General features: G+C 54.7%; 1 protein-coding gene across 1 annotated transcript in view; it reads right to left on the minus strand.

The window, feature by feature from the left end:
- The window catches only part of CACNA1S (calcium voltage-gated channel subunit alpha1 S), a gene marked incomplete at both ends in the record, with an annotated part of 40,755 nt that overhangs the window by 483 nt on the left and 27,148 nt on the right, over positions 1-13,124 (minus strand). Inside the window, 15 exons of the mRNA XM_080633061.1 lie at positions 6-122; positions 543-655; positions 1,110-1,174; positions 1,859-2,058; positions 2,734-2,862; positions 3,827-3,951; positions 4,073-4,174; positions 5,169-5,271; positions 6,589-6,685; positions 7,110-7,237; positions 7,920-8,079; positions 8,849-8,940; positions 9,442-9,507; positions 10,148-10,276; positions 12,044-12,100. Of these exons, the coding sequence (XP_080489187.1) occupies positions 6-122; positions 543-655; positions 1,110-1,174; positions 1,859-2,058; positions 2,734-2,862; positions 3,827-3,951; positions 4,073-4,174; positions 5,169-5,271; positions 6,589-6,685; positions 7,110-7,237; positions 7,920-8,079; positions 8,849-8,940; positions 9,442-9,507; positions 10,148-10,276; positions 12,044-12,100 (1,683 nt within the window). The remainder of the gene's footprint in view (positions 1-5; positions 123-542; positions 656-1,109; positions 1,175-1,858; positions 2,059-2,733; positions 2,863-3,826; positions 3,952-4,072; positions 4,175-5,168; positions 5,272-6,588; positions 6,686-7,109; positions 7,238-7,919; positions 8,080-8,848; positions 8,941-9,441; positions 9,508-10,147; positions 10,277-12,043; positions 12,101-13,124) is intronic.

Consider the following 13,124-nt stretch of genomic DNA (forward strand, 5'->3'; position numbering starts at 1 on the left):
CTTACCTCTTGAATGAGGAAGGTGATGGCTGGGGTGGAGGATGCACTCGGGTCACTGCTTTCACCCCACTGGTGCTCTGAGCTGGACGCTGCTCCTGTTGCTGTGCCATCCTCTCCAGGGTGCTGGGTGAGAGGAGCAAACAGCTGCAGCCTGGGCTTGGGCAATGCCCATGGAAGATCTCTCTCATGTTCATGCAGAGGCTGTAGGTATTGTCCCCAGCCCGGACACACACTCCCATATCAGCCAAGGGCAGCCAGGGCAGTGTGGGAGCAAACCTGATGCACCCCCTTTTACTCCCTGGCTCTGGAGCAGCCAAGAGATGCTGCTTTAAGCTGTCCCTGCTTGGATGAGCACCCTGTGGTGGGGGCCCAGCTCCTTCCCAATGCTAGTGAGAAAGGAAGGCTCCAGCAAAGCTGGTTTCATGGTGGGGAGCCCTAGAGAGCGGCTCCTCCCCAGCGTGTCTGTGACAGCCTTTCCCAGGAAAGGAGGGACGTTCATCCATGTCCCCATTGCTGTCTCTGGATATACATTGTCCTCTTTACCTCCTGGGGGAGAAAGTGCAGGCCTGATGATGGGTGACTCCCAGAGGCGGCCTCTCCTCGCCTCCTGCTTGGTCTCCTCTGCAGCTTTTCCATGGGTGAGGGGTGGCTGCACTCTGGGAGAGAGAAAGGAGGGGATATCAGATGGGCACAAGAACAAGGATAACACTGCCACCCAGAGCTGGGAATGTAGTAACTAAGGGGTTTAGAAGTTTAGGACGAATTGAAGTCCCAGCGCCTGCCCGCTGCCCTTTGCTAGCCCCTCATGGTTGGGAAGGAGAAGTCCCTGTTCGTGGAAATGAAGACAATCTTGTGGCCCTACTGCCCAGAGGTGGCCAGTCCTTCCCCTGCCCACAGGTGGCCAGTCCTTCCCCAGCCCAAGATCCATGTTCTGTCACCCTGGAGAGTGGAAAGGTGGAAGGAGGGTCTCATGGAGCTCCCCAGAGAGGTCTTGCTGTGCTTGGGCCTCTCAGCTAACCTCCAAGTTGCTGGGGTCTGCTGCCATCATCCCCTACCCTGGCCCTTGGGCTAGTCCAGATCCCCCAGAAGAGGAACGATGATGAAACTCACCCCACACTGGATGCTTGGGTGCTGCTGGCACTGTCCTCCTCTGCACCTCATCCTCGTACTCCATCCTGGCAACGGCAGCAAGTGGGTCAGCCTGAGCAGGGACCATGTACCAACCCCAGCTCCAACCTGGGGTGCAGCTCTCCCCACCTTCTCCACCCTGGGAAATGCAGCTGTGGGGGCATCTGGGACAGATGAACCATGTAGAGATTCCAAGAAGGATAACCCCTGTCCCTTGTACCTGTGACCAGGCTGGTGCTGGTGGCCCCTACCTGGGCTTTGGCACTCAGAGATTGGTGGGAAGGGTCATTTCTATGATCCTTGGAGCCCTGCTGTCCACCTGGATCCTCATGGCACCAACACGGCGTGATGGGAAGGACAAGGGTACATAGGAAGTCACACATGCTGACATGCAGAGCTACCCACCAGCCCTGGAGCTACCCTGTATGTTCTGGTGACACCTCTAGGTGTGCCAGGCTGGGGTACAGGACCTAGCAAAGGGTGCCTGCTCTTCCTGTCCTCTTGCCTGGACCCTGGCTCACACCCCAAGGGCTGTGAGCACAAAACTGCTGTGTCCATGGAGCCACTTCCATGGCCAGCAGTTAATTCCTCCCCCAGTCTGCAACTCAGAAACTTCTCCAGACCTTACCCATCCATGAAGAACCCTGGGCAAGACCAACACTGAGCACAGCCCCTCTGGGAACTGCCAGGCACAGCCCAGCTCTGCCCACACGAGGCTCCCCAGCCCTTACCCCTCCAGCCAGTTGTTCCTGTTGGCGTTGTTGACATTGGTGTTGCCTTCCTGAGGGAAGTCATCAAGGAACACAGGGGAATCGAGGTCCTCGCTGCCCACCTCTGTGAACTGCAGGGGCCTCTGGCTGGCCACCTGTGGCTGCAGGGGGCTGCTGGGCTCCAGGAAGCTGTCAACTTGGCCAAACAAGCCACCAGTTCTCTGCAAGCAACAGGGAGGGCATCAGGGGAGGCCTGGAGCTTTGGGCCATTCCCACGGGAGGAGACTTTTGGGAATGCCTGTGGAAACAGCAGCCTCTTTGCCCATCTTTCTGCTCGGGCCTTGAAGAGTGCACAGTTTCCAAAGCCTCACTGCCCAGGGGTGAAACTGAGGCTCTGAGAGGTGATGGTCATCAGCAGCACGGGGATGAGAGCCAGCCCTGTGCATGACAAATCCTGCCACCTCCAGGGGACAGCCAGAGTCAGTGGCGCCTCTGGACAGAAGAAGGTGCAACACCACAGCTGCCCAACCTGTCCCAAAGGCTTCCAGGGAATGGAAAGTGCAACTGCTTCTGCTTTGGTGCTGATGACACCTGAGGTGTCCTGCATTGGCCTGTGAGAAGGCATGAATGGGGCCTTCCACACCATGGGTAAATATTCAGCACAGCCCTGCAGGGTCCTTTTAGAGAGGGGAAACTGAGGCAGGGAGCAGGTTGCTCAGGATGAATCAACCAAGATATTCAGGGAGACAGAAGTGCAGATCCATCCTTGTAGTCCACACTGACTTTCATGGTGAGGTTCACCTCTGCGGACTGTCCTCCAGCTGCTGGTAGCTGTACTGACCCACCACCAACACATCCAAAAAGCGAGTTGGATGGGACCTGAGGGCTGTACTCACCCTGTATATCCCTTCCTCCATGGCAGCTTCCACCATTGCTCTTTCTAGCTCCTCTTCAGCAGTCAGGTCCCCAGAAATGGCCCGACGGATTTCAGGAGCAGCTTCTTCTTCAATGCTCCTCAGCCCAGCCTGGTGGGGACAAAAGAAGGCATGGCTGGATGTGGCTGGATGAGGGTCCCACCAGCCCTCTCACTTCGGGCTTTGGAGAGGGAGACATGATGGATCATGCTCACCTGGTAAGCTATGGTCTCCTACCAGGGACAGGCCATCGGTGGCCCTGCAACTGCCTGGCTCTGTGCTTGGTGAAAGAACTTCCAGACTAATGCTGTCCCACAGCTATGAGCAGCCTGATGAAGGGTTGCACTGGTGATATATATATATATATATATGTATATGAATAGCTGTGGCTTTGACCCTTATCTGGGGATACCTGATCTGGGGCCTGGCTCTTTTCCTTGCCTTGCACTTTTGGTATTTTATCTCTACAAGTGAGTTCCTCCCTGTAGGGTTAGGAGAAGCCAGGGACATCCCATCCCACCCTGACAGCATCCTTCAGGTCTACTGTGCAGGCTTCTCTGACTGCAGTGGTCCTGGTCAACCCCTCTCCACCTGATGTAGCACTAGACAATGAGACATGGTATAGAAAGCACCAGGCACACAGAACTATCCATGACACTGCTAAGATGGGGAAAGGGAGATGGTCCTGGAATGGAGAAGAGCAGGTGGAGAAGGGCCTGGATGAGCAGCATTCAGCCAGACACTGGTCTGTGGCGGGGGTTTCCAGGTCTTAGTAAGGCATCTGCTGAGCCCTCTCTGCAGCCGAAGTCAGCAGGACAGGGAGTCAAAATCTCCTTCGTTTCTGGAGTCACCTGCACCCTGGAGACTCAGGTAACCCTCAGTGCTCATGGCCAGTTCAGCACTGGTTCACGTGGGGCCACCTCATTTCCAGAAGTCCTTATGTTCATTGCAGCTCTTACAAGTCACCCTGGACTTTCCTGAGCTGGGGGAAGCCTCTTCCCTGGGGGAAGCTTCCCCAGAGCTCCCTTTCATATGCTGCCTGTCACCCCTTCAACACCACCTTAATGCTACCAACCTGGATCTCCACAGGGTTCTTCTTGGGCCGGTACCCATAATACTCCTCCTGGCGCTTCATGAACTTCCTGAAATGCTCTTGGATGAGGAAAGTAGCATAGAATTTGCCCACTGTCACCTCATCATCTGGAGGGGAGGAAACCAACATGAGGATACTGCCTATCACAAGGCCCTGACTTGTCAGAGCAGCTGAGATCTCAGCCAAGTGCTGTTCTGCCTCTCTGGGAAGTACCACCAGGTGACACACCTCCAATAGGTGGGATAACCTGGTCCAAGAGCTTCATACTGGTTCGCTTCCAGATCTTTTTGATAATGGCTCTGAGCTCCTCGTTGGCCTGCTCGAAGTTACCTGTGAGTGAAGACAAAGGATGGGAAAACCTGGCCAGACTCTCCAGGGTGCGACAGCTCCTCTCCAGCCTCCCCACCCAACAAGAATTAGCTTTGTAAGAATAAGGCTTTGGTTTTAGCAGAAAGACTTTAACTATAGAGTCACACCTAGCAAATGGGTAGAACATCAGTGTCGCTGTCTCTGTTCTGGTGATCAACAACAGATTTCAACCTCCCCTTTGGTGTTTACACAGGGTTTACCATTCCTGTTCACCTGCAATTCCACTCTGTCCCCATGCATGCTCTGGGATCTCACGTGGTCCTTCCAGAGCTGCCATCACTGTGCTGGAGGCCACGTTCCCCACTCCAGCTATGGCGAAATGTTGTGACCCCATGCCATGCTGCTGGAGGACTCCAACCCCACTGCTGCCCAACCTGACCTCCTGCCAGAGCTGTTAGCCCATCCATAGAGCTGCTTGTGTGGTACTGCCTAACCCACAGGCATGGAAACAAGCTGTTGTAGCATCTTCCCAAAGCAGGGCTTTGCAAACCATGTTGCTGGCAAGGAAGAGAGTGAAAACAACTCATCCCCAGCAGAGCTAAACTCAGGAATTCATAGATTTCAATTTGAGATTCTAAATACATGGAGAAATGCACAACTGGATGGGTGGTGCTATGCCAGGGGCAGGGGGAGGTCAGACTACACACAGTAGCTGTGGCAGAGACAGGAATGGGGTCAGAACTACTTCTGAGCTGTGGAATTGGTTCACTCTTCAGGGCTGCAACTAGTAATATGCTCCAAGCCTTGTCTGAGTAGCCCCATGCATGTGACCATGGTCTCTAGCCCAGTGAGATAACGAACATGAAGCCAAGGGTTGCACCAGAGGTCTAAGCCCCATGGGTAAGTGCTCCAAGATCCCCAGATGGAGTGGGGAATGATGTGTAATCAGCACCTTGCAGCACAAGGAGAGGGTCCCCCCAGTCAGGCTGTAGAGGCAGAGAGGAGCATCACTTACCTTCTGTCTTGATCTTGAGGGCTGTCCTCACCAGTGCAAAGAGAGTTGCATTGAAGGTGACAGTGCCATCGCTGTTGAGGGGCATGTTCATGCACACCAGACGCTGCACAGCAAACCAACAACTGTGACCCCAAGCAGCAGAGCATGAGGCTGGCAGGTCCCTGCAGGCACACAGACTGGCCTGGCCACAGGGCAGCCACGTTACCCAGTAAATGCTCTTCTTCGGGCACCGAGCTGCTGCCCAAGGAGCCTTCCCAGCCCTACCCTCCCTGCCCAGTGGGGCTCTGCAAGACCAACACCACTCACTCAAACCAGGCAGCTAAACCAAACCAAGGCGAGGGGTGAGCCAGGGCACATCTGTGGAAATAACCCACCGCTGCCACGGGAGGAAATCACAAAATCGTTGAATTGTCTAGGTTGGAAAAGACCTTTAAGTTCATTGAGTCTAACCATTTACCCAGCACTGCCAAGGCCACCACTAAACCATGTCTCTAAGGGCCTCGTCTACATGTCTTTTAAATACCTTCAGGGATGGTGACTCCACCACTGCCCTGAGTAGCCTGTTTCAATGCTAGACAACACTTTCAGTGAAGAAATTTTTCCTGCTACCCAGTCTAAACCTCCCCTGGTGCAATCTGAGGCTGTTTCCTCACATCCTATCACTTGCTACTGAAAAGAGACTGGCCCCCACTTCACTACAACCTCCTTTCAGGTAGTTGCAAAGAGTGATAAGGTCTCCCCTGAACCTCCTTTTCTAAACAACCAGTCAGCAAGAGACCCGGCATTGCTCTCAGGGAGATGGGAGTCATTCTGCATTGCGCTCCACCACCCAAACAGCACCCCAGTCTGTTGTGAGGGATCTGGGGATCCCTCCTGGTTTACAGCAGTGCCTGAGGCCCTGCCCATGTGGGTTACACTTGAAACTCACACAGGCTCTGGATTTGTGCAGAATGAGCTGGGAAAAGCGAACTCATGGCTCCTACAGAGCCAGTGTTTCCAGCTCCCTCAGTGCTATCAGTGCTTGGAAACAAACTTCCACAGTCCAGTTGACACGGCTGGGTACTCGGGCCCAGCACTGTCCTCCTGTACCAGATGGAGTTGTGGGACACCCCAGCATGGCTTGAGAGTCCCCCTGAACTGAGGGCTCCAGGTTGGGCAGCGACCAGCCCACTGCCATGCCCCTTGATCTGGGGGTGAACACAGGCAAGTCCTTATCTTCAGGAGCCTATGCCTGTTGACAGCACCTCTCCTTGACCCCAGAATACACTTCTCCAGTCAACATGAGAGGTTAGAACATGTGTATAAACCATGGCACTGGGAAGCTGGCTGGACTGGCACCCTCAGCTCCTTGGGGAGGATGCAGACAGGTTGGGGAAGGTGCCCCTGTGCCCTCACACCCCACCACCTCCTTGGCTCTTACCTTACACGCTACACGGTGTGGACAGAACTTCCCAAAGCCCAGGGGAGGCTGGATACGTCTCAGCAGAGTCACCACATCCAGGTGTTTGATTCTGCCCCTGCAGAGGCAACAAACTACATCAGCAGTGTAGAGGCAGACACAGGGTCAGTGGTTCAGGCAGAGGCTCATGGGTTCAACCCTTGTGGCCTGGTCCATGGTCTTGCAGTGGGCAAATCCCTACACTTCCCTTACCTATTGTAGTAATCCCTACACTTCCCCACTGCACCAGGCAGCAGATAAGGGTGTCCAGTGGCATGATAAAAGTTTGCAGCATCAGCAGGGCTGAAGAGAGAACAGGAAGTCTTGTGTCTCCAAACATCCTGATGGTTTGTATCAGCCCTGGAATATGCTGGCAAGTCTACATCTACCTCTGAGATGGTGGGATATAACTCTTGGAGTGCCACAGCTCACACTGCCATCTGTGTCCCAGGGCATTGCACCCCAGGAGAAACCCTCCATGCCACTCATCCCCTGTCACTTACTTGGCCTCGGGGTCGTACTCAGCCCAGATCCGTTTGAACTCATCCAGGTGATGGGGCCCAAGAATGGACCAGTCACGTGTGAGGTAGTCAAAGTTGTCCATGATGACAGCCACAAAGAGGTTAATGATCTGAGGAATGTAAAAGATGCAGGTTAGGACAGAGCCAAGCACTCTGGGCAGAGCCATGGGAAAACACAGGCATAAATGTTTGGGAGAAGGGGTTTGGGATCCCCTGAAGCCAGGCGGTGCTGTGGGTCACCCCATGCAGGGATGGGCCTCCCACCCAAGGAGATAAAGGCACAGGGCACATCTTCCCTCTCTGCCCTTGCAAGAGCCAACACAGACACATGTGGATGGCAGCACAGGCGGGTTGTGGGAAGAAAGCAATGGGAGATCCTGGGTCTCACAGAAGTGTGGTGCTGGCTTTACAGCATGGCTGGGAGATGGGCTGGGGATGATCTGTTCGGGCTAGATATCACGAAGAAGTTCTTCCCTGTGAGGGTGCTGAGGCGCTGGCACAGGGTGCCCAGAGAAGCTGTGGCTGCCCCATCCCTGGCAGTGTTCAAGGCCAGGTTGGACACAGGGGCTTGGAGCAAGCTGCTCCAGTGGAAGGTGTCCCTGCCATGGCAGGGGTTGGAGCTGGAGGAGCTTTAAGGTCCCTTCCAACCTAAACCATTCCATGATTCTATGATGCTCCTAGGAAGAGGGTGCTGTGGGCTCAGCCCAGTGAGATGCAAGGTTAACTCAACACCAGGGGCTGCTCAGGGCCAGGATGGGGATGCAGAAGGAAGCCCTACGGGAGGTCACATACCAGGAAGGCACAGAGCATGTAGAAGCTGATGAAGTAGAAGTAGGCAAAGCCGGTGCCACAGGTGTACTCCTCGCCCTCGTTGAAGTCTGACTCAGGGTCACAGAGCTTGCCGTAGCTGCAGTCCAGCAGGATCTCCTGCCAGGCCTCACCAGTGGCACACCTGAGCAGAGGGGATGCACGCTGGTCTCTGACTGCCCTGGGCAGGAGCTGGGCACACAGGGTGAGCTGCGGCCATCTCAGCACAGGGGGGAACAGAGAACCACTGGGAAAGGAGCAGTGAGGATTCTGGGCTTGCTGTGCTACTGTGGGGAGTCTGCTTTTAGAAGCTCCAGAATGAGCTCCAAAGTGTTTGGAGTCAAGGAAAGCCTTGGGCTGAGCCCTTGCTTCCTCTTGAGTTTCCTCACAATTCACAAATTAATAGGACAAGGAGTGATGGGTTTAAACTTAAGCAGGCGAAGTTCAGGTTAGATCTAAAGAAGTTCTTTACTATGAGGGTGGTGAGGCAGTGGCACAAGGTGCCCAGAGAAGTGGTGGCTGCCCCATCCCTGGCAGTGTTCAAGGTCAGGCTGGACAGAGCTTTGGGTGACATGGCCTAGTGTGAGTGTGTCCCTGCCCATGGCAGGGGGGTTGGAACTGGATGATCTTAAGCTCCTTTCCAACCCAAACTATTCTATGATTCTATGAATTAAAATCCAGTCTGAGAAGGAAGCATTCAGAATAGAAACCCTAAAGTGCCCTTCTGCTGCAGTTCAGCCACACCAAGCAAACCAAGAGCCACTCCTGAAATGCTGCCACTGCTGCAAGGGATTTTTCTGTAGGGCAGGAAAGAAATCAGCTATGGCCGTGCTGGTCTCCCTCACTCTGAGCTGGTGGGCTCCCATGCTGACTCTGTGCCTGTGGAGCTGCTTGCTCACCAAGCCAAGACTGACCTGAAGAGCAGCAGAACAGCCTGCGGGAAGGTTTGGAAGTTGTTGTTTCGGTTGATCTGGGTCCCGTCCACCATGGCAATCTTCCCAAACATCTGTAAATCACACTGTCAGGTCCCCAGTACCCTTTCTCAGGCATTGACCACCCTCCAGCGTAGCCCTGAGCTCTTCTTCCTCCTGTTTACTAGGCTTTGGGTATGCCCAAAAGAGACTGAGACCAGGGTGTGGGTGCTCTGGGGCTCCTTGGACATTCCTGCCTATGCTGAAAACGCCCCTGTCTGTGCTGCACATCATCTGGGCCAAAGAGACAAAGTCTTATGAACCAGGTACAAGCCCTGGTGACTGTGTCTAGGTTGTGCCTTGACTCCAGAAGTGCCATTTGCTGTATGGCTCAGTTGCCCTATTTGCACCCTGGGGATGGGATGAGGCTGCTGGGACTGTAAGCATCCTTGCAGACCAGGGCGAAATGATCTCATCATGTACAAAGTCCCAGGGGGTGCCTGGTAGAGGACCTAATCCCTCTCCATCCCACCTCCCCAGATGCCACCAGGTTCAGGGCATCTGTTCAACAGCAAATCCCACCCCTGTGCTCTCACCTGCATCCCGATCACAGCGTAAATGAAAAAAAGCATCACAATCAGCAGGGCTACGTAGGGCAGAGCCTGTGACAAAAGGACCACAGCTCACATAAGACATCAGCCCAGCATCAAGACAACCCACAGACCAGAGGTAGGGTCTGGAGCTACTGCATGAGGCCAGAATCCAGGCCTCTCTATGTGGGGAGGGAACAGCTTACTTGTTCCCTGTTCCTCTAACCGCCCTCCCACTAGCCCCATTCTCCAGTTCTCATGCATTGGAGGCTTATGCCCAAAGGAGAACCATGCCTCTGCAGCTGGGATGAAAACTAAGCACAACCCAGGGATGCCTAGGGCTGAGGGAGCTGCCCAGGCTCAGGGGCTGTGTGCTGAAAAGCTGCAGCATATCCCAGGGCTACCCACTGGGTGCAGAGCCGGTCCTTGATGGGACAAAGGCTGATGGGCCCAGGCAGGCCCTGCCTGCTTGCTCTGACACATGGTGATGTCAGGGAGATCCCCTGCATCTTCCCACCCATACGGGCCATGTTCTCCTACAGAGCACAAAGCCCCTGGTCCAGTCTGAGGCTCAGTACTCCTGCCAGCTCTGGAGCTTTCCTCCTCTGCCTGGTGAGGACAGACTGCTCACCCAGTTAGCATGTGGATCACAGAGCTTGCTGCCAGCCCTGGCATGTGCTTGTATGGGAGGGGAGCACTGCTCCTTACATACCTGGAAGGACTTGATGAAGGTCCAGAGGAGGGTCCTGACACCTTCTCCCCGGCTCAGCAGCTTCACCAGCCGCATCACCCGAAACAGACGGAAGAAAGTGATAGAGACGCGGGAGTCATCGTTGGAGTCCTGCATGCAGAGCACAACACCAAGAGGGCAGCGGGTGCTGAGGCCTCCAGGCAGACAAGGAGGGGTCCAGGTCCTGGAGAAAGGGTTACAAGGTTCCCCAGGCACCAGCCCTTGTCTGAACAGAGGACCAGACTTGAAAGGGGATGTGCTCGTACTTTCCCACCAGCCTTCCCAAGGAGTTCATCTCCCCAGCCCTGTGGTCTCAGATCTCCACCCCTTGGGCTGTTCCAGATGCCTGGTTATGGGTATGAGAACAACCCCCTTAGTGAGAGGGATGGGACACTGCAGGGAGAAAGGCATGCTGGAATGCATGCTGGGAGAGCTATGCTGTTCACCACGCACCAGACAGGACCAGTTTACTTCAGGCTCTCTCACCCAGCATGTGTCATATGGGATGCTCCCACCTCAGGTTCTATTTGTAAGGTGAGGCATCAGGCACACGAAGGGCTAATGATGGGTGTTTACACACAGAAAGGTTGGTTTGAGAATGTCCCAGCTGGGCTTTTATGGACCAAAAGAGCAATTGAAGGCAAGGTGGCTTTGAAGGAGTGCTGCCAAGTGTCACCTCTACCTGCAGTGATGCCTACTGTCTTGGAAGTGTGAAAAGACATGTCCCAGGGCTGGGGACAACTGAGCTCCTGGGCTCAAAGGGACAGGTTTGGTCTTGGACCACCTGGGACTCTGGGGTTTGCTTACTTGCTCCCTTGGTTGCTCCAGCATGGCACAGCCTCAGCTCCAGCCTCTGCCACCAGGAACGATAAACAGCCCTTCCTGGCCTCTGTCAGGCCTCTGTCTATCCTGACTTCATCACTGCTTGGGATGCCTCTCCCACTGCCCCCTCAGCTGCTACTTGATTTCCCCTCACTCCCATCATCCAGCCTACCTATTCCCAGCTATTTCAGGGCAACAAAATCCAGCTGTGAACATCCCTCCCAGAAGCCATGTTCCCCAGTCTGGCATCTCTGAGTTCCCAGGACTGCACTGGAAAACACCATCTCCTCTCCTCACTCTTTTTTTTGCCTTTCGCTCTCTTAGTGCCCAGCACAGAGGTCAGAAACATCTCATAAGCTCCAGTGCACCATGCCCTCAGTGCCCACTGCAGGCAAGCTTTCCATCTGCAGTCACCAGCACCATGGTCCTCGACCCTTGGGAAGAGGCTCCAGCACAGGGGACCTTGCTGCCAGTCCCTCCCCATTTTCCAAGCTTCTATGGGCCAACTGGAGGTACCCCCATCCCACTGGTGGTCTCAGCCACCAGCACATAAGGCCAGCACCTGCGGGACACAGGCAGCTCCTGGGGAAGGCATGGTGCAATAGGCACCGCTCTAACCATTTATCCAGCTAACAGTGTCAGAGGCTGCATTCATGCACGTAAATCCCTTCAGGCCTCACACAGACAGGGCAATGGTCAAAGAAACCAAGGTCAACTGTCCTCCCCTCAGCACCCATAGACACCTTTGTTAGATGCTCTGTTCAGGTCAGGTACCACAGTGCTGGGAGGTGAGTTGCTGCTAGGCCAGCAGATAGAGCCAGGAGGGCTGGGGAAGAGCCTGGCACATCTCAGGATGGGAAGGAGTGTCTGTGTGGGGTGTCTCATCCCGCGTCCCTCTCAGAAAGGGGACAGCTCCACCCTAGAGAGAGCAGCTGGGTCTGGTGTGCCGTAATGACATGCAGGACACATGCAAACACCAGTCACAGGCACATTGGCAGGATCATGGGCAGCGAGGTGGACAGGGGCACACTACAAGCACATGCAGCTGATATTTACAATGCTATCGCAGCCTCCGCCGAGGCAGTACAATCCACCACTGGATGCAAGAACAGTCTGTCAAGAGAACAAGAGAGTCAGCAGGAGAAGTGATGCAGAAATGAGAGGGAGGAAGGGATGGCTGGTTGCAGAAGAAGGAGAAGAAGACACAGAAAGAGAAGAGTGGGATGGAAACTGGGGACAACTGGAAGAACATAGGGGAAGGACAGACAGAGACCCACCGTCACTCAGGCTCACAGACAAGGTGACTTTTGAAGGACAGAGGCAGTGGATGGATGCCAGGGAAACACAGTGATCACGAAGCACTTACACACTTCTGTACCTGACTGCATCTCCCCTGCTGTGACATACACATCACAGGGGCAGGGGTGTATGGGCCAGGAAATCTGGGCCAAACCTCAGGACTGTGTAATTGTGCTTCCTCAGGTCAGGTCCATGGATGCTGCAGGTGAGATATGAAGGCAAGCTAACCAGATCAAGTGACTGCAGGAGGCTTTGGGTAGATTGGGAGGGTTGGCGCTTGTGAAGGAGCTGAGCTTCCAGGGCAGGCATGGCAGGAGTGACCCAGGAGCATGGACACTGCCAGCTCCCTACACTTTAGAGCCTGGGGTAGCATGGCCAGAGGGGCCCCCATCCCTACCTACCTCCTGCCTCAGACACCTCAGTACCCCTGGGCTTTGGGGAACTCAATGATCATGGTGGACTTGGCAGTCCTGGGTTGAAGGTTGGACTTGATGATCTTAAAGGTCTTTTCCAATCTGGTTGATTCTATGATTCTGCGATTGAAGAGCTGTGAGGATCTGGCTGTGGTGGCCAGCAGAGAACCCCTGACAGCACAGTGCTCCCCACCACTTCACCCTGGCAGCCACACACAGAGAGACATGAGGGAGGACAAGAGAGGTAGAATGGAAAGACATGAGAGGACAGACTTTTGCAAACCAGAGGTGCGTGCCCAGGTGCCACCAGGAATGGCTTGGCTGCTGCAAGGTGTCACCCACCACCCCTGCAGCCTCCAGCAGCTGGGTGAGCTATGATAGATGCAAGGGTTGCAAACAGCCCCTTGGGGACCAGAGGTAACAGA

The sequence above is a fragment of the Psittacula echo genome (assembly GCF_963264785.1).
Source record: "Psittacula echo genome assembly, chromosome: 22".
Lineage (NCBI taxonomy): Eukaryota > Metazoa > Chordata > Aves > Psittaciformes > Psittacidae > Psittacula > Psittacula echo.